The 20,455-nt window shown below is 34.2% G+C and overlaps 3 protein-coding genes across 4 annotated transcripts; 1 reads left to right on the forward strand and 2 right to left on the reverse strand.

Moving 5' to 3' along the window:
• Positions 1 to 1,882: 1,882 nt before the first annotated feature.
• Positions 1,883 to 11,377, forward strand: LOC100526912 (YGL and LRDR motif-containing protein). Its single transcript, NM_001248951.2, has 4 exons — positions 1,883 to 2,134; positions 3,218 to 3,458; positions 3,554 to 3,674; positions 10,868 to 11,377. The coding sequence occupies exons 1-4, from the start codon at positions 1,935 to 1,937 to the stop codon at positions 11,056 to 11,058; spliced, it is 753 nt and encodes a 250-aa protein (NP_001235880.2). The 5' UTR covers positions 1,883 to 1,934; the 3' UTR covers positions 11,059 to 11,377.
• A 596-nt stretch (positions 11,378 to 11,973) lies between these two features.
• On the reverse strand, positions 11,974 to 12,928 carry LOC100810578 (meiotic recombination protein DMC1 homolog). The gene is made up of 4 exons (XM_041013567.1): positions 12,869 to 12,928; positions 12,703 to 12,774; positions 12,574 to 12,619; positions 11,974 to 12,206 (listed from the first exon to the last, which is right to left on the reverse strand). The coding sequence occupies exons 1-4, from the start codon at positions 12,926 to 12,928 to the stop codon at positions 11,974 to 11,976; spliced, it is 411 nt and encodes a 136-aa protein (XP_040869501.1).
• A 2,369-nt stretch (positions 12,929 to 15,297) lies between these two features.
• Positions 15,298 to 19,688, reverse strand: LOC100816472 (AUGMIN subunit 2). Of its 2 annotated transcripts, XM_003556021.5 has the most exons (7): positions 19,259 to 19,688; positions 18,358 to 18,489; positions 17,969 to 18,094; positions 17,709 to 17,813; positions 17,394 to 17,462; positions 16,366 to 16,479; positions 15,298 to 15,727 (listed from the first exon to the last, which is right to left on the reverse strand). In XM_003556021.5, exons 2-7 carry the CDS (start codon positions 18,478 to 18,480, stop codon positions 15,443 to 15,445), a joined length of 822 nt encoding a protein of 273 aa, XP_003556069.1. In that variant the 5' UTR covers positions 18,481 to 18,489; positions 19,259 to 19,688; the 3' UTR covers positions 15,298 to 15,442. The 2 variants fall into 2 exon arrangements, with proteins under 2 accessions (XP_003556069.1, XP_025983303.1); XM_026127518.2 differs by lacking the exon at positions 19,259 to 19,688 and having other exon boundaries at positions 18,358 to 18,495.
• Between the last annotated feature and the right edge of the window lie 767 nt (positions 19,689 to 20,455).

Below are 20,455 nucleotides of genomic sequence, written 5' to 3' on the forward strand. Positions count from 1 at the left end.
TTAGTCAAAGTCTCAAAGATGAGTTGCATTTGGACAATGACTTCGATTTTGATGCATTTGCATTCAATTCAGTAAAGCGGAATCCCATCTTAGTTTTGCGGAAATGTCGGTTTACAGTTTACTGTGTCTCTGTTCTGTAGTCTTTTTTAATACAGAAAGATTTTATTTTTTTATTTGAATCCATATAAAAAATCAATAATATAATTTTCCTCTATTATTACGTTAATAATTATTTATTTTAAGTATTATTTTTAAAGTAGTCATAATAAATTATCATATATAATTATTTGTGATTAAAAATATAAAAAATTTAATTGTTAATATATTCTAATTAAATAAAAAATTCATCTTCTTACATAATTTTTTTTGCCTGTTTTTACTACTGAACTTAAAAAACTAAAATTATTATTAATTTTTTTAATATTACAACATGTTGAAAATAATTATGAAATTTTAAAAAAATCTCAAATGAGAATTTTTTAAGTTATTTTTTATTATTTTCTAGAATATTTTTTATAATTCCTAGCATGTAACATCATTTATAACAAATCTATATACAATTTTACTTCAATGGTAAATGATAAGAAATTATAAAAAATTTTAAGAAACTCATTTTTATATTTTTTAATTATTAAATAATTGAACATAATGACATTAAAGAAAAAGCAATTAGATAAATATTATTTTTTTATTAATAAGAAATATTTTCTTGTAAAAAATAAAAATTTTAGTTTTAAATTTGTTTTCTATCACATAGATTTACTTAAGTGAAAAATAAATTAAAAGAAATAATTTTTTCACTTAAAAAACTCTCCAAGAAATTATCATCGGAGATGTTCTTTGGGTCATATATTTACCCGAGTAAAATTTAATCCCACATATTAAAAAATATGAGAACATTTTATTTTAAAAAATAATATAAAGAATGGTACCATTAACACACAGAAAATGTCACATTAGAGTTCAATTTTCTTTTTGTTATAATTGTGGTAATAAAATTTGTATATATAATCTGTCTGCCTAATCTTTCACCATTTATCCAATTCTTTTTTAGCACACTCTTTATCCAAATCTACTAACTTACAAGTTACAAAGTTGAAAGTATAAATAAGACACAAAATCAAAATGTAATAAATTTGATCGCATATTAACAAATTATCCGTGAGTACTTTGAAATGTAAGAATTTAGAACTACTAAAAATACCGCACGGTCAAACTTTAACTTAGATCGAACGATTTGTAATCCGTGAGTACTTCAAATGTAGATACACCTTGTAATAGTTAATAAAATTAAATCATTGAATTTGAAATTTGAAATTTAGTAAGTTGAAAATATTGGTGAGAAAAACAATTCAACAATAAGATGTCATCTGCTTTTCTCTCTAATAAATACACATTAATAAACGTCCTAAACTGGGTAAAGTTAGAATCTTTTTATATATAAACTGTCATTCCTTTTATTTATTTTTTATATAAAAAATATTTTTCATGTCCAGAAATTATCATTTCTCATCAGAATAAAAGAGTATTATAACTTTTTTATTATACTCTTTAATTATTTATCACATTAAATAATTTAAAAGAATAATATAATATTTTTTTACAACAGTAATATTATATAAAAAATCATAGTCTTTTATAAATAAATATACATATACTAATAGTTTAAAGAGATAATTTTGCTTATATAATTTTAAAAAAACAGTATAAAAATCATATAAAAAATAAGATTTGATTGATTAACCGTATAAAAACGTTTATAATCATGATGCATATCTATTAAACTCAAATTTATACTAACAGCATATTAAAATGAAGGGGCAAAATGGGTAACAAGAGAAGAGATGTTCTATTAAGCACATTGCATAGCACAACTTTCAACATTACGTTCTTTGCTTTCTTTCACATCCCATCCAACGAACGATCCACGAAAGATGTTGGCTGTTTTCGACAAATCGGTGGCAAAAAGCCCAGAGGGTCTGCAGAGCCCTCACTCAGATTCCGTCTCAGCCCTAAAAGACGGTTTTATCGCAGAACACTTCTCTTCCGTTCACCCTGGTTCCGTCACCGTCAACCTTGGCTCTTCCGGTCTCTTGGCCTATTCCCTTCACAGACAGAACCCCCTTCTCCCAAGGTCCATCCTTTTTTCTTCAGTATCTTATTTTCTCATGATTTTTGGGTCGAAAAATATAAATTCCCTTGTTTCATGTCTTTCCTTTATTTGGGTTCTTTTGGGGTGATCTTTTGAGTTGAACGGAGATTAATGTTGAAATCTTTTTTATAAACCTAGATGATTTCCTTGCTGTCTTGGTAAATTTAATCTGTATATTCGTTTGTGTTTGTAAGTTTAAACCCCACACTTGTTAGGATAAGGGTGTGTTGTTGGATCTTTTGTGTTGGTTGGCATCTTATTGTAGCGTTCGACTATTGGTTGATGGAAAATGTTGGATTCTTGTGGCTATTTATGGTTTTTTTAAGTTGTTCTTGTTTGTTTTCCTGGCCTTAATGTTACTAGACTTTAATTTGACCAAACATCAGCTTTGCCCAGTTTTTTTATAAACGTGGATTTGATCTCCTTATTTTATTAGCACGCACGTGATTCCGTGTATGATTTTCTTTTTCTTTCGGTTCTGGCATTATCTATCTTGTTTCTATTGATGGCTTTAAATCTTAACACAAGACAAAAGAAAAAAAGTAGAAACTCATGCTATTCCATATATAAAGATTCTTCTTGATGGTTATTTGGGTATGATATAAAACTTTTTTTTTTCTTTTATTCTTTCACAGATCTTAAGATATATTTTGTTAGTATATTAACTGTGGATTCTCACCCTTCCTTTTGCTCTCCCTTCCCACCAGTAGAAGGCACTCTAAGATAGTTTTGATGGCCATTTATAATCTTTCTACCTTGGTCTTAACCATTTTCTGTTGCTTCTTGTTAGTGTTATTTAGTAATTCTAATGAGATAAAATTTAAGTTCATACATCACCAGGTTACTGTTCTGCTTAGGCCTTAGAGCAATACATACCTAATCGTTCCTCTCCAATGTTAAGCTGAAATTCTGCTCTTCTTTCGCTTTGATAAGTAGAATCATCTTATCTGGAAATCCTGATTTCTTATAATCTGATGTTATGAAAGAAATTAGATACTATAAAGTTGGTAAAGATAGTACTTTTCTTGAAAATCAACTAATATGTTTGTTTTGTTATGTTGTCAGGCTGTTTGCAGTTGTGGACGACATTTTCTGTTTGTTTCAAGGTCACCTTGAGAATGTTGCCAACCTTAAGCAACAATATGGATTGAACAAAACAGCAACTGAGGTGATCATTATCATAGAGGCATACAGGACTCTAAGAGATCGTGGTCCCTATCCTGCTGCTCAGGTTGTGAGAGATTTCCAAGGCAAATTTGCATTTATTCTGTATGACAGTGGTTCTAAGACCGCATTTGTTGCTGCGGTGAGTTATCCTCTATTAATCTCTTTTCATTTTCATGTCATATTTGCTAATGGTTCTCTTCTCTAACGTGGCATATATCTCCTGGTCTTTTACAGGATGCTGATGGGAGTGTTCCCTTTGTCTGGGGAACTGATGCTGATGGAAATCTCATTTTTTCAGATGAGACAGAGATCGTAACTAAGAGCTGTGGGAAATCTTCTGCACCATTCCCCAAAGGTAATAATAAGACCCCTTTGTTGAACATTTCTTGTGAGATCACTCCTTTAAAAATCATCCAAGTATATTAAAATTTAAAAGTGAGTTAAGATGAAGAAAAGAATGACTAGTTCAATGACTTGAAAATGGGAAATGCAAGTGCTCTGACATTATTTAAGTTGTTTTATGATAGATGGGGAAAGGTGTATGTTAGCTGCCACTTAGTTAGGATAGCTAGGATAACTAACTGTCAGTTAGTTAAGAAACTATAAATAGTCCGAAGTTAGAATGGGGAGAATTAGGAAGTGGAGGGTGGTGAGACCTCGAAACTCATCTATTTTCTGTCTTGGATATTGGAAGCACCATAATAATAATAATACACATTTTCTTCCTCCGTTTCTGGTCCAATTCTATCAACTGGTATCAAAGCTCCGATCTAGGAGCGTGGGAATAGTTAATGGTGACGAAGGCAAACACGAGAATGGAGACACGCATGGAAGCCATGGAGAAGGCTATAGAGGAGAATCGTGAAGCGGTTGAGGCGAGACTGAGTTCGATAGAAGGGATGATACAACGATTAGCAGCATCATGGGAGAAAAAACCTCCTGAATCGAATGTTCACGCAAACAATTTGATAGGAAGGAATAAGGGGAACGTTGTGCAGGGCAGCAATTGGTGAAGAACTCTTGAAATGCCAATATTCGAGGGAGAAGATCCTATGGGCTGGTTAACAAAGACAGAAAGGTATTTCCGGTTGCAAGCTGTAAGAGAAGAGGATAAGCTTGAAGTAGTGATGGTTGCCATGGACGGAGAAGCTCTAGGGTGGTTCCAATGGTGGGAATCCTGGAACCCAAACCATTCTTGGGAAGGGTTCAAGATCACAATCTCCCAAAGGTTTCAAGCATCTAACTTGGGGAATCCTTTTCAGGCGTTGCTAGCGTTGGAACATGAAGAAACAGTGCAATAATTCATAGGCCAATTCGAGAAGCATGTCGGAATGGTGAAGGGGTTGGAGGAACCGTTTCTGGTGGAGATGTTTCTCAAGGGGCTGAAAGAAGAGATCAACACTGAGGTAAGGCTCCATGAACCAAAAAACTTGATGGAATCTATGGTCAAGGCTCGTAGGGTGGAAGATAAGAATCGGATCTTAGGAAAGTTACCCGTGAGTGATAGTAAGGGGTATAATTTTCAGAAACCCAGTTATTCGGGTTAGAGATTTGTAAGGGATTGGCAACCAGCAAATTGTAAGGTAACCAATCCTACTAATGTTGCTAAAACAGGATCCAGTGGATGGCTAGGTAGAAGAACCTTCCTTAATTTGTTACCCGCAAAAGTAAATGAGAAGATGAGGAAAGGAGAATGTTTCACCTGTGAAGAGAAGTATAATCCTCCTCATAGAGTATGAAGGAGATAGTTGTATGTTGGTTCATTAATAACCATTAGTTAGTTCTCTTGCTCTGTACCAACTTGTATTTTTCTGTTTTCTATTATAGCATGTAACAGTTAATTAGTTTTAAGTTGGTTGGGTTAGTTAGGCTTGAAATAGTGCTTCTATTTCTTCTTCTTATATAGCCTAATTTTGTAGAGAGTTCTGTTCTTAGAAAATTCTGCAGAGATTGAATAAAGTGACTGCTGTGAGCACAGTGCAGTTTTTTGGTTCATTTTGTTTTTCTTTTCTGCATTTTGCTCATTCTTGTTCATACAAGAAACTCATTCTTTGTGAATTAAAATCTGATCTTGGCACAACAAATTGGTGCGGTGAGCGTGGAGTGATTTTGAGTTCGATTCAAGAAATGGGCCCGGCCAAGTATGAGGTTGAAAAATTCACAGGGCAAAATGATTTTGGGTTATGGCAATTGAAGATGAGAGCTCTTCTTGTTCAGCAGGGCCTGGTGGAAGCACTTGATGGAGAAGCCAAACTTGAAAAGATGATGGCTGATGGGGATAAGAAAGCACTACTGCAAAAGGCACACAGTGCAATTATCCTCAGTCTCGGAGACAAGGTGCTGAGGCAAGTCTTTAAGGAAACAACTGTTGCTGGGGTTTGGTCAAAGCTTGAAGGTTTGTACATGACCAAATCTTTAGTTAATCGTCTTTACCTAAAGCAGTCATTGCATTCGTTTAAAATGCATGAAGATAGATCAGTAGGAGAACAATTGGATTTGTTTAATAAACTAATTCTAGATCTTGAAAATATTGATATCACTATTGATGATGAGGATCAAACTTTGTTATTGCTGTGCTCTTTGCCTAAGAGTTACTCTTATTTCAAAGAGACTTTATTGTTTGAAAGAGATTTTGTTTCTCTTGATGAAGTGCAGACTGCTCTGAATTCAAAAGAATTGAATGAAAGAAAGGAAAAGAAGTCCTCTACAAGTGGTGAAGGGCTGACAGCAAGAGGCAAGACCTTCAAGAAAGATAGTAAATTTGATAAGAAGAAGCAAAAGCCAGAAAATCAGAAGAATGGTGAAGGAAACATCTTCAAAATCAGATGTTATCACTGTAAAAAAGAGGGTCCTACAAGAAAAGTTTGTCCTAAAAGGCAGAAAAATGGTGGCAGTAACAATAGGAAGAAGGACTCAGGAAATGCTGCAATTGTTCAAGATGATGGTTATGAATCTGCAAAGACATTGATGGTGTCTGAAAAGAATCCAGAAACTAAATGGATAATGGATTCAGGGTGTTCATGGCATATGACACCAAACAAATCATGGTTTGAACAATTTTCTGATCAAGCAGATGGGTTAGTACTCCTTGGAGATAACAAGCCTTGCAAAATTGAAGGAATTGGGTCTATAAGGTTCAAGTTTCATGATGGGGCTGAAAGAATTCTCACAGAGGTCAGATATGTACCTGAGTTGAAGAGAAATTTAACCTCTCTTGGTGAATTTGATAAAAGAGGGTATGTGTTCAAGGGTGAAAAAGGAATACTGAATGTAGTTAAAGACTCCATGGTTGTCATGAGGGGAATTATGGAGAATGGCCTCTATTCTGTAGATGGTGAAGTTGTAATTAGCTCTGCAGCCACTGCAACTGGAAGAGTTTTATCAAAAACTGAGTTATGGCACATGAGGTTGGGCCATGTAAGTGAGAAGGGGTTGATTGAATTGGTAAAACAGGAGCTGTTATGTGGGGACAGAATGGAAAGATTAAAGTTCTGTGCACATTGTGTCTATGGCAAAGCCTGCAGAGCCAAATTCAATGCTGGACAGCAGAGAACAAAAGGTACCCTTGATTATGTTCATGCTGATCTTTGGAGTCCAACCAAGACTTCCTCTCATTCTAGAGCAAGGTATTTCTTGAGCATTGTGGATGACTACTCAAGGAAGTTGTGGATCTACATTCAGAAAACAAAAGATGAGGCTTTTGATAACTTCAAAAGCTGGAAAACACTTGTGGAAAACTAAACAGGCAGAAAGATCAAGAGGCTTCGTACTGATAATGGTCTTGAGTTTTGTTCTGAACCTTTCAATGATTTTTGTAAAGAGAATGACATTGCAAGGCACAAGACAGTTGCGGGCACCCCTCAACAAAATGGTTTAGCTGAAAGATTCAACAAGACCATTTTGGAGAGAGTGAGATGTATGTTGTTGAGTGTAGGATTATCCATGATTTTTTGGGCTGAAGCAGTAATGACTGTTGTATATCTCATAAACAAGTGTCTTTCAACAGCTCTGAATTTCAAAACCCCTGAGGAGATTTGGTCTGGCCATCCACCGAGTCTAAAACAGCTAAAGGTATTTGGTTGTGTTGCCTATGCTCACATCAAGCAAGACAAATTGGAACTTAGAGTTGTCAAGTGCATTTTTCTAGGATATCCTAAAGGAGTGAAAGGGTATAAGCTGTGGTGTTTGGAGGCTGGTTTTAAAAGGTGTTTGGTGAGTCGTGATGTTGTCTTCAATGAAGCTGAGATGGCCTACAAGACTAAGCCTAGCATGGTTCAGTCCAGCACTGATCAGAGTAAGGAAATTGATTCTGAAAAATTAAATTTTGAGGTGGAGACTAAAGATAAACATGTTGAAACACAAGCTATTAATTGGCCTCTTGATGAAGAAAAATCTGAAGAAGAGGAACAAGAAGAAGCTGACTATGTGCTGGCTCGAGATAGAATCAGAAGGGAAATCAAACAACCTAAGAGGTATGGATATGTTGATCTAATAGAATTTGCTCTAGTAGCTGCTAGTGAAGTTTTGGAGGAAGATCCAAAAAATGTTAAAGCTGTTTTAGCTAGTAAGGAGAAAGAAAAATGACTAAGTGCCATGAATGAAGAGATTAAGTCTCTCCATGACAACCATACATGGGAATTGATTAAAAAACCACCTGGTTCTAGAGTGGTCAACTGCAAATGGATCTTCAAGATGAAAGAAGGCATCCAAGGAGTTGAACCAGACAGATTTAAAGCTAGACTTGTTGCTCGAGGATTCACTCAAAAAGAGGGAATTGATTTCAATGAAGTTTTCTCTCCTGTAGTGAAACATAGGTCAATCAGAATTCTTATGGCTATGGTGGCAGAATTTGATCTTGTGTTAGAACAAATGGATGTGAAGACAACATTTTTGTATGGGAAGCTTGATGAGGTGATATTGATGAAGCAACCCGAGGGGTTTGAAGTCAAAGGTAAAGAGGATTATGTTTGCAAATTAAACAAATCCCTGTATGATCTAAAACAGTCTCCCAGGCAATGGAATAGGAGATTTGATGAATTTATGGCTCACATACAATTTCATAGAAGTCACTATGATAACTGTGTTTACTTCAAATTTCCTTCTAAAGCTGAGTTTGTGATATTGCTATTATATGTTGATGATATTTTGATAGCAAGTAACAGCAAGAGTGAGGTTGAAAACTTGAAATCTGAGTTGAGCAGGGAATTTGAAATGAAGGATTTGGGAGCAACCAAGAGAATATTGGGAATAGAAATCAAACGGGACAGAAAAAGGAAATTGTTGTATTTGTCCCAGGAGTTATATCTCATAAAAGTTCTTGAAAGGTTTGGAATGTCAAATTCCAAACCTGTAACTACTCCTATGTCACAACAGTTTAAGCTCAGTACAAGTCAAGCACCTAAGACATGATATAATTTACATGGAAGGTATTCCATATGCTAATGTTGTAGGGTCACTGATGTATGCTATGGTATGTACTCGCCCAGACATAGCTCATGCAGTGAGCTTAGTGAGTAGGTTCATGGTAAATCCAGGTAAAGCACATTGGCAAGCCCTGAAATGGATACTCAGATATATCAGAGGATCACTTGGAAGAGTTCTGATTTATGGTGGAGCTAGGAATAGCAGAAGAACAGTTGCTATTGAAGGTTTTGTAGATTCTGATTATGCTGGCTGTTTAGATTCAAGGAAATCTCTCACAGGATTTGTGTTCACTGCTTTTGGCACTGCAATTAGTTGGAAAGTTAGCCTTCAAAAGGTAGTGGCTTTATCAACCATTGAAGCTGAGTATATTGCTCTTACAAAAGTTGTGAAAGAATCTCTGTGGCTTGAAGGCATTGTTAAGGAGCTAAAGATACAAAATGAAGTGATCACAGTATACTGTGACAGCCAAAGTGCCATTGATTTATCCAAAAATTCTATGCATCATGAGAGGACAAAGCACATTGATATTAAGCTGCATTTTGTCAGAGAAGTTATTGGTCAAAGATCAGTTATAGTCAAGAAGATTTCAACTGATCACAATCCTTCTGATATGATCACAAAGGCTCTTCCAAGTAGCAAGTTTTTCCATTGTTTGAACTTAATTCAGCTGAAGGATGATTAAATCCTGTTTCTGCAGCAGCCACTGGTTTTGTTAATGTTTTGTTATTGAACCAAGGTGGAGAATTGTTGTGTGTTAGTTCATTAATAACCATTAGTTAGTTCTCTTGCTCTTTACCAACTTGTATTTTTCTGTTTTCTGTTATAGCATGTAACAGTTAATTAGTTTTAAGTTGGTTGGGTTAGTTAGGCTTGAAATAGTGCTTCTATTTCTTCTTCTTATATAGCCTAATTTTGTAGAGAGTTCTGTACTTAGAAAATTCTGCAGAGATTGAATAAAGTGGCTGCTGTGAGCACAGTGCAGTTTTTTGGTTCATTTTGTTTTTCTTTTCTGCATTTTGCTCATTCTTGTTCATACAAGAAACTCATTCTTTGTGAATTAAAATCTGATCTTGGCACAACAGAGACCCTTGCTTATGAAATGCAGGTTGTTTTCCTCAACTTGACCTTGTCCCTCTTGAAGAGAGAGGGGTATTGATAGATGGGGAATGGTGTATGTTAGTCGTTAATTAGTGTAGAGTTCCAAGCCAAAAGATAAGGTGCATTTAATGCATAGTGGAAATTAAATGCAAAGTGAAAAATTACATTTTACTATATGAAGTCTATTTGAACATTGAAAGTTGTTTTGTTTCAACTTCCAAGAAAACTTATTTATTTAGTTAATGACAATCTTCCCTATAAATAGAGAAGTGAATTAGTGGAGAAGATACACATGAAGAGAGTGTGTGAGAAGAGAGATTCTGAAACAAAGTCACTTTGTGGAGAGAAAAGTGTTTTCATGTGAAAGTGTTATCATTTCTTGTAACTATTAAGTGGAGCACTCAAGTTTTAGAGTGATACACTATTTAGGTTAAGTTACAATCTTATAATCATTTTTGTGATAGTAAAATACTTTTGAGACGGTTCTGTGGACTTAAGCAAGAGGTATCGAATCATGTTAAATTCTTGTGTTCATTATTATTTTTCCTATGGTGTAATCTTTGTTGTATTCTCATAATCTTTTGTGGTTGTGGATAATTGTGTTTGTGGAGCGTTAATTATCCAATAGTTAATTAGGATAGTTAGGAGTTAGTTAGTTATAACTAACTATCAATTAGTTAAGAAATTATAAATAGTCAAGTAGAGGGAAGCTAGAATGAGGAGAATTAGGAAGTGGAGGGTGGTGAGACCTCAAAACTCATTTGTTTTCTGTCTTAGGTGTTGGAAGCATGATAATAATAATAATAATGCACATTCTCTTTCTCTGTTTCTGGTCCAGTTCTATCATTTTACAATTGATATTTTCTTTGGTTTCCCAACTACCTTTATATTACTTTGCAACTACCCTTCCATTTCAAGGTTCTTATGTTATGTATTTGACTGTTCACTGTCTATGTTTATTCCATGTCGGACATTTGGATATTCAATGGTCTATGCAAGAAATAACATAAATTATCCTATGTTCAGGATTTTTCTTTTCAACATCCGGAGGTTTGAGCAGTTTTGAGCATCCACTTAATGAGGTGAAGCCTGTACCAAGGGTTGACAGTTCTGGACAGGTGTGTGGTGCAACTTTCAAGGTGGATGCTGAGGCTAAGAAGGAAGCAACTGGCATGCCAAGGGTTGGGAGTGCTGCTAACTGGTCGAATAATATCTGATTGCGACTCTATTCTGTTTGAATTAAGACTTTTATTTTATCATAGCTGCACTCGGCCGAATTTTGAAGTTCTGTACCTGTTCCCATAATATGATAACTTTGAGGCTCTAGCGAGGCTTAGCTTATCATATTAATTTATTTACTGGCGAGGCTTAGCTTATCATATTAATTTATTTACTGAATCTGAGATATGATTTCATGAAGCTATACGAAGTTGCTTTGAAGCAAATATTAAGCTCATACTCTCTTCGCACTCATCATGTAATAATGTAAACTTGCGGACAGGTTCTTCCAAATGATTATTTACTGCCTTTGTTTCATCTCGTTTTATTTAGCCTTATCTGTGCCCTACTTAAACTATCAACGTGATGGATATGGTGTCAAAAGTAGGCTCTCTCTAGAAAGTCACTTGCAGCAACATTTTCAATGTTTGTGTAACGTTCAAATTGCAAAATATCTCGCAACTTACAATAATAAAGGAAACGTGCATAAGTATAACTAAGGGGAACCATTATCGTATCACTGTAAAATACTGACAGTGTTCAAGGAACAGCACTTTTCACACAAATATCTGGAGGATCAAGGTTACTAGAAATATTCAGCGACTCCTGTTTCTTTTGTGGATTCGGCCCAGATTAGAAGTCAGAAGCGAGTTTTTAGTCCTTAGCGTCTGCAATCCCCCCTGCTGTTATCTGGAACACGTAACTCTGTCAAGAAAAAACACGCGGATAGTAGAGGTAACTAGCTAATGTGTCTCGTTATTTATAAGTATGATGTTTTCGCTCCATCTTATAAAAGTTAACTAGTGTGGCTGGTTATTTAAAAGTATGTGTAAGCTAATTTCATGATGTTTTAACAACCATAATTTCGTAACTACTGATTTGGGGCGGATTTCAAACCACTAACATTGAGTTAACTACAGGCATATTTTGTTCAACGAATAGATTATTTTGAAGGTGCAAAAACTCAGGTAAAAGGATATTGCTTCAGCCTCTGGCAGGTTGGGGGCGTCAAACACTCTGCAAATGCGCTGTTCCCCTTTCCCTTTCCTGAACATCAACCTTACCGTGGCTGCATGGACTAGCACATGCCCTCCTGCTGGTTTCTTTGGATCAGTTACGAACACGCCACCTCCTGGATCAGATATGACTGCAACCAAAACTCACAATGTAACGTAGATTAAACATTATGCCTCTGGTCTTCTCATAAAAGCCACAACTAATGATCGAATGATAATGTTGCTGCTTGTTATAAACAACAGCTTCAAAACAATCAATTGGAATTGAATTCCTCTGCTATCTTTATTAATCGAGAAAGCATCTGTGCCAATCTTTGCTGCGAATAGTTGTTCAAGTCAGTAGAAGATCACATAGGGAGGAGGGACTATTATTTTTAGTGCATGTGAATGACAAACGGAGTTAACCTTAACGAAAGCCACCGAAATTTCTAAAACGTTAAAGACATGCAGATCTAAATCGAATCCGTAATTCAAAAAAAATTCCGAAACACAATAAACAACGTACTTTGAGCAGTGCGTCACTTCCGGTAATATAACCGAAATTCTGCATCGCAGGAAGGTCAAATTATGAAGAGTTGAAATTATATTTATGAACTAACTTAGATTTCATATATTTCGATAATTTACCACAATCTTCTCTGCAGCCTCGCAGATCTTATCGACCTTAACCTCAGATAGACCTTTGATTCCAGTCAAATTCTACAAAAATATAACAAAACTATGTTAGCAATTGAAGTGCACAGTAACTCCACGTTACTACATGTTTAAATCAGTGGTGTGTTTTAAGTTAAACCTTCTTCGTGTGCATCATCAAGCCATTGCAAGTATATATCCCTGCGTCCTGAAGCTTCATCACATCTCCGGCATTGATGCCTTGAGCAATAACTGCGTATATGCATATGGTTGAGTCGAAGACAAAACGTGTATTCTAATATCCAAACGAGCACGGTGTTGTGCATTTCAAACTAGATCGTTGTTCGGTGAAACAGTGTACTTAGCCAAAAATTTCACAAGAATCAGAGAGAAGGAAAATAAAGACCGCTGCGGATGAAGGTTTTACAATCGTAGCGATTTGTTCAGTGAAAATGTGAATCTAACAAAAACTCTCAGCTAGGAGTAGAAAAAATGGAGAACAAAATAAACGCTCAGAACGAAGAGCTGAGAGATGCTAAATACAAAGATCGGTTTTTAGTGCGTTGATCTAGAAAATAGAAGAACGACGAAAACGAACGAGAAAATAGAGTTTAGAGAATGAACATACGTTTGTGGATGGCTTCGAAGAGGTAGAATTGAAATTCTGAAAAGGAGCCGAAATTGTAATGGATTTTGTTTGTGACTTACTTGAGCGTCGCAAGCATCGTGACTCTGGAGAGAAATTTTGAACTATGAATGAGGTCTGAAGAAGTGAGGGAATCAATATATATATAGCGGGGGAAACGAGAATAGGATGCTCGTAAAGCAAACGGTTAGTGATCCCGCTATTTTCTTTTTTTGCATTTTCATTTGCTTTATTTGTTCGTGTATTTTTTTATAAGTAAATTTGTGATAATTAAGATCAAATAGAACCAAAAATAAGAAATACATTATCAAAACAAAAAAATAAAAACAGAAGACCAAGTCAAAACAAAACAAAAATAAAATTTAAATGACTAAATTATAATTTTATCGAAGTTATAATGTTATTTGTCACGTGAAAATCCACAGTGATTTGTACTGTTTCAATTTGAAAGGTTGTTATATATAGTTTAATCTGAATGAAGAGGGCAATATAAAAAGAAAAGTGAAAAAAATATAAATGAGAGTGAACTTATAATTAAACAATTAATTATCAAGTATAATTGTAAAATCATGACTAATATCCATATTAGTAATGCTATGTTTGGTTCTAGGACACCCCCAACGTGTCTAATGAGATTTTGCAAAATAATAACAATAGTTTATCTACTTTTTACCAAAATTAAAAATACTCCTAAAAACATATTTCAATAAAGAAATGAAATATATATATATATATATATGACTATTACACTGTTAAAAGTTTTATCTTAAACTTCAATACAAAATTGAGAGAAAAAAATGATTTCAATTTCTACTGGCTTTTTACTGAAATTAATTTTATAAGATAAAAAATAATTCAAAGTTAAATTTACAAATACTCACAAAATAATGGACAAGGATTCAGTGACTTTGAGGAAGGAAAGTCAGTTGTTAGAAACTTAATTTAAGTTGATATTCACTTACATAAATTATTATTTAAGTTGTAGTCTACTTATACGAGAATAAGGAAAAGTCACGGTAAATTTCCCTCTTCAAAGTTGGTGAATCCATCTCCCAAAATAATGTACAACGCTCTTTTTAAGGCGATGGAGGTCTAAATCTAACATAGGATATGATTTCAAGATGTTTTCCATTGTTTTCAGTGCTTTAAGCTGCATTCTTCATAAAAACAAACTTAAGCACGAATATATAGCTATTGAACTTGTTTACTCACGGAAGATAGAGGAAATTCATTTTGCTGTATCGACAGAGAGGCAGAGAGCTGGACTTGTGTATGAATGCAACAGAGTTGGCATTATTTTTCTTCAATCTCATTGCACATTGCTAGACACTAAGATATTCTTCAATTGGAACCAATTTACTCTTTGACCTTGACATGAACGTGCATGGATGTGGCAATGCTTTTAAAGTAGAGGAAATCGAAAATTGCAGCTCCAACCAGCATAACACTCTTCAAGAGAATGCATCACTATAGAGATTTCAGGCAGGAATTGGCTTTTGCGTGCAGACAGCCCAACAAACATATTTATTGTTTCAATTCTATTTTAGCTATCCATTGTAAATGTATTTTTTTTATCAGTTTTAGTTTGCTTTTATCCTAGTTTTGTAAGATGTCATAAATTATAGAAGATTCCGAGTCTCATCTCATAATTTCATATTAGATTTTACAAAATTCTGAGTTAAATCATGAATATCAAACATGACATACAAATTAATTTTTTATCATTAATTTTACAAAAATCTTATTTTTAAAAACAAGTTAGGTAATTTTATTTTATTATATATCTAAAGTGGTGGTTGCATAAGTTACCTTAAACTATTCAACCCGGATTTTTAGCCTTGCAGCATTGGCAAAACTATCAGACAATCTAGCACATCAGTTGTGACGCAAGTTCTAGTGACTCAAAAATACATAATTCCGCAACAACAATGACAAATAATTGATTTGCAAAAATAATTGATGTATATGATATATCTCACAAATGATACAAAGAGTATGTTAGATATCTATGTAACAATCTTCTTTAAATGAGGGAAGGCAAGACAAGATCCTTAGGCTTGTACAGATATTCTGATGGATCTCATTTACCTAGCTGTTTACATCCTCCACCTGCTGATCTAGATGTTGCCTTCTTTGGTTTCTGATGCCTAAGTCATCAAAGTTTGTTTCAGTTTTCCATGGAGGTGGTGTTAGACAATCAGAAACTCCTGGTACTCTTTGGGAAGGATCTCCGGCTGGTGTTCTAGGTAGAGGGGAATCAAAATGGCCAACTCTCAGTTTTTGAAGTGATGCAAATGACTCTCTTGTGGCAGACATGGCTTCAAAGAACCGAGTGCAAGATGCCAAAGCTACAGGAATGGGCCGAAGCATTTCCTGAAGAAAAAATAAAAAATAATCATTTAAAATGAAAGTAGCAAACACACAAAAAGGGATGGTCATACAGATGCCTCTCCACTTTGTTTGCATTGGAAACACTTGATGAAATGTGATCAAATGCATAACATTCAGAAAATGTAACAGACATTAAAATTAGTTTCTTATGCACAAAATAAAAAGGCTAAATTACTCATTTGGTTCCTATAGTTTCATGATTCGTACCTTTTAGTCTCTATGGTTTGAAAGTGATTTTTTTAGTCCCTATAGTTTATATTTTAATTCTCTTTTAGTCCCTATAGTTTACAAGTTTATTTTTACATGTCAGTGATTTCATTAAACTATTTTAAAACTCCATTTATAGTTTTGCATGTTAGTTGATCAGATATTAGGACTTGAAGACATTTTTTAGTGTCAAAGTGGACTTAAATAGACTTGAAATTACTCACTGAATCATATTCTTCATGCTTTCAAATAACATTTATAATATTGAAGGTATTCAACGCAAGAGAGAAGGTTAAAACTAGGGTCTATTGGTGCAAATTGGTTCACAAGTTGAGACATAATTAATGGAAACAGAATGAACTAATATCTAATCAAGACTAGCTTAAAACAATAAAAAGAATGTAGAAGCATACCCCCCAAACTGAAGGAGGTTCCTTGAAATTCTGACTCCACTGAAAATCTGCCACTGATGCTGTCAAAGCACCATAATCACTAGCTGCCTTCATCAGTAGTTCAGAGAATTGCTTCTGCACAAATTAGAGAAATATGACACGAGCATTACAATGCATGTCTTGCATTGATTAAAATTACACTCAATAATAGTTCAACATTTACATCAATTTTCAACTAAAGTTGGTAGTGAGGATATATGGTGATATTAGAATTTATTGATAATGTGGCATGAATTTAAAGGTTTGAAAATGGTCCCTATCATTTATTGATAATGTGGCATGAATTTAGACATGTCACGTCACATGTAATCTCAAATGTGGCAAGTCTAAATGCATGTCATGTTGTCGTTAAATAATGATAAAGATCATTTTTAAAAATCATTCCTTTGTAGTACCATTGGACCGTAAGTCCGTAATGGTTCCAAATTATCATAGCTCAGATATAAAGTTAAGTATAATCCTTAACTTTAGTTTTAATTTTACAAAACATTTTGCACAAAAAAAAATTAAAAATTAAAAAACTTCACTTCAGCAGAGTAAACATTGAGAATAATTGAACAAACTCGTGTAGCTCAGTAGCTGATAAAGCACAGTGCATAAAACATTTAAGTCTGTGCACATAGTCACATACTACATAGGTAGTATAATATTACAGCAGTGCTTGATTGACCTAGAAAGAGGTGAACTATATTCCAAATTTCAAATATGCGATGGATGGATGGTGAAGCAAATAAGACCCTCAATGTGTAATTTATAATCGATACCAGAATCTTTTATCTTATGTCCAAAAGCTTCAATTGAAGTTATTGTATCAAGTATTTCCTGCAATGCTGCATTTTATAGTTAACATGCTTTATTCAAGCAAAGTAATGGAATATCACATTATAGACTTCATCTGGCAAACACAGGAATTAAACATAAAATAAGAAAATGTATACCAATGACAAATGCCACTAACACAATAGGGGGGAAAAATAAATTAAGCCAACCTGATATTCTGCTTCAACAGGAATGCAATCAAGGGAATACGGCTGCTGTAGGCGAGCTATAATGCGATCCTGCCAAATTTTGGCAACGAAATAATGTCAGAAAGAACATAATAAGTTGTCCAGTTATATCTGGATCACATGAGCCCCAACTACTGTTAAGCAGGAAAAGTGAACACGAGGATATGGAAGCATAAAATGATAATGGTTAAGAAATTCTTTTATATTATATAAATGTGAAGAATAATAAAATAAACCTGGAAAATTTGATTGTGATGCACTAAAGCAGTGGTAGCTAAAGTGGACAGATTACATTACCTTGTTCTGAATAACATCTTTGAGTATAGTAGTAATCCTTGCCAATGTCTCAATCTTCTTTTCCATTTCACTCACATGAGTCAAATGTGCAACATTTTTGTCATCCTAAAAATTTTACAAATCTCTAGATGAGTAGACAGATATAAGTTAAAATAACATCAAAAGAAGGCATTGGTTTTACTTATGTCAGAAAATTAATTCTTAGCCAACTAGTAAACGTCAGATGGTCCAGATACAACTGGAATGGCTAAAAGGCTAACCTTTCGACCTTGAAGTTCAACTTGCAAATCTGCAATTTTTCTTTGGACAGTAGTCAGTTCTCTCAAAACCCTGATCAAGTCCTCACCCTTTTCCCCAGTTGTGGGGGATGAATTCTGAAGTCCTTCCTAGAAAGAGAGACAATAACATGCCACAATTTGCCAAACAAATAGTGTGAATTGGAGGATAAAATAGAGAAGAGGAGTGCCAGCAGGGCACTCTCTTCTATTGGTTAAAATTTATTGGAAAACTACAAAATCATCAATGGGTTCATCAGATAAGTAGTGCGACCCATAGAATTTTGTGATTTCTAATAAATTTCAGCTAACAATAAAGAATGTGTTTATAAGAGTATGTTAGAGTGTGTGTTTTTCAAATAAAAGTATGGTACCTGGGATGGGGGAGGGGACAAGGAGAAACCAAGATCGGCTGCAATTGATAGAGCATCGGACATTCCCCCAATGCGTTTCACAGGCTTCCTCCCAACCCAGCTAGATTCGCTTGCCATTGACATTTTCAAATTCTAACACAAACAGCGGCAGTTTTTTAATTAATATTCCACCTGAATTTAAAAATAAAGTAAAACTAAACGGGCATTGAAAATTATCTTATGAGCAATTATATAAGCCACTAACAATGGTTTTTCAAAAATAAAAAACAATATATTGCATGGTGGGTATAGAGTCTATAGGCACGGTATGTAATGTGGTACCTAAACCTAGCTTCAATTTGATGAAATTGCATACTCGGTTGGGAAAATAATCACTTTTTTAATAGCTCTTTAAGGAACCTAGGAGATGTCAAGAAAAGTAATGTTCCAGTGCTGATGTATTGAACTATATTCTCATGTTCAAACAGACTTAAAACTTAAAAATGCAATCTACATAGAGTAAATTAGTAAACTATATATTGTTTACAATTCCATTCAAGCGAAAATTATTTTAGATCATAATGAGCATGAATAACCATTGCTGCAGAAATCTATACAAATCCCTAAATTAACTCAACACGCAGAGGGGTGAAGTCTAACACAGAACCACAACCACAACACACAACAAAAGTCTAACACACAGAGGTGTTCAAGGCTGGTCCTGCACATGAACCAACAAATTCAAAAATTCAATCGCTTTGATTTTCTATAACAAGAGGGACATCGTGAATTAAACCCCAAATCAAACCCTAGGATGAAACCCTAATCAAACACTAGCAAAGAGAGACGAACCAGAGAAAAAGAGAGTCCGAGTGAGAGATTCAAACTAGAAAGAAAGAGAGTTCGAGTAAGAGAGACGAACCAGAGAGAAAGCTCGAGAGGGAAAACGAGCCACGATCAGCGAGAGCGAAAAAGAGAACGAGCGTGAATCTGCAAGAGCGAACGGGAATTTTAGAATTTCCTCGTTTTAGACGGAATTTTTCGTTGGAGTTGCCCTAAGCGTCAATTTCAAGTTCGCCAACTGAGTTCCGAGCACGACAGGTTCAGAAAGACTTGCTTTCCGGTGAGATTCCGGCGAGTCAGAGCTCGTTTGTCTTTGACGATTTGAACGGTTGTTCGACGAGGTTCCAACGATTTCAACTCGTAATGCTTGTGAGCTTTCGATCTGACTCAGAATGGACGAAGGCTTCCAATGGAGAACAGATGAGAAGTGATTCACCCTTCAGGCCTTCACCTATTTTCCTCGCTTCAACGGCAACACGAAGAAGACGTTTGAATAAGGTTTTCTAAAAAATTAGAAAAATAATAATTAATTAAATATTTAAATTACATTCAATTCCACTATCTTCACAGTCACATGCTATGCGTACTATTACACTGTTGTATACGACTATATGCACTGTTAAATCAGAATTAATAGTAAAACTACCATGTTAATTCCAGAGAACCTTCCTTACAGGAAAAACAGTGAACCTATGGGAAACTTTTTTATATAGCTAAATGATTTTTTTATGCTTAGAATGTATAAATTGATGACAAATTATTTGTCGTTAATTTGTATACAGAACATAATAATTATTGTATTTTATTTTAACTAAATTGAAATTTTCTTTTATAAACTAATTATTATCATATCTTATAAACAGGTGTGTATTATTCTGGTTGTCAATGTGAGGACATGTTGGTGAGTATTTTTATCATCTAAGGATGAACCAAAATATTTTTTGAGTTTGAGGTCTTACTATATTTTTGGGATCCAATTCACCGAATATTGTTAAAATAAAAAAAAAACCATTTGATTATATTTTTAATGAAATAAATTATTATAAAAATGACATTTAATTTAATTTTTAAGATAATAATATAATTATAATAAGATTTGTTATAATTTAAAATAAAATAAGATTCTATTTAAATTTTAAGAAAATAGCATAAAATAATTGTATTATTGCTTTAGAGCATTTAAGATTATGAGATTTATGATAATTTGTATTCTTGCTTTAAAGCACTTACCATATATTATTTATCATTGTATTATTATTATTTTTTGGTACATGTA

The sequence above is a fragment of the Glycine max genome, chromosome 20 (genome assembly GCF_000004515.6).
Source record: "Glycine max cultivar Williams 82 chromosome 20, Glycine_max_v4.0, whole genome shotgun sequence".
NCBI lineage: Eukaryota > Viridiplantae > Streptophyta > Magnoliopsida > Fabales > Fabaceae > Glycine > Glycine max.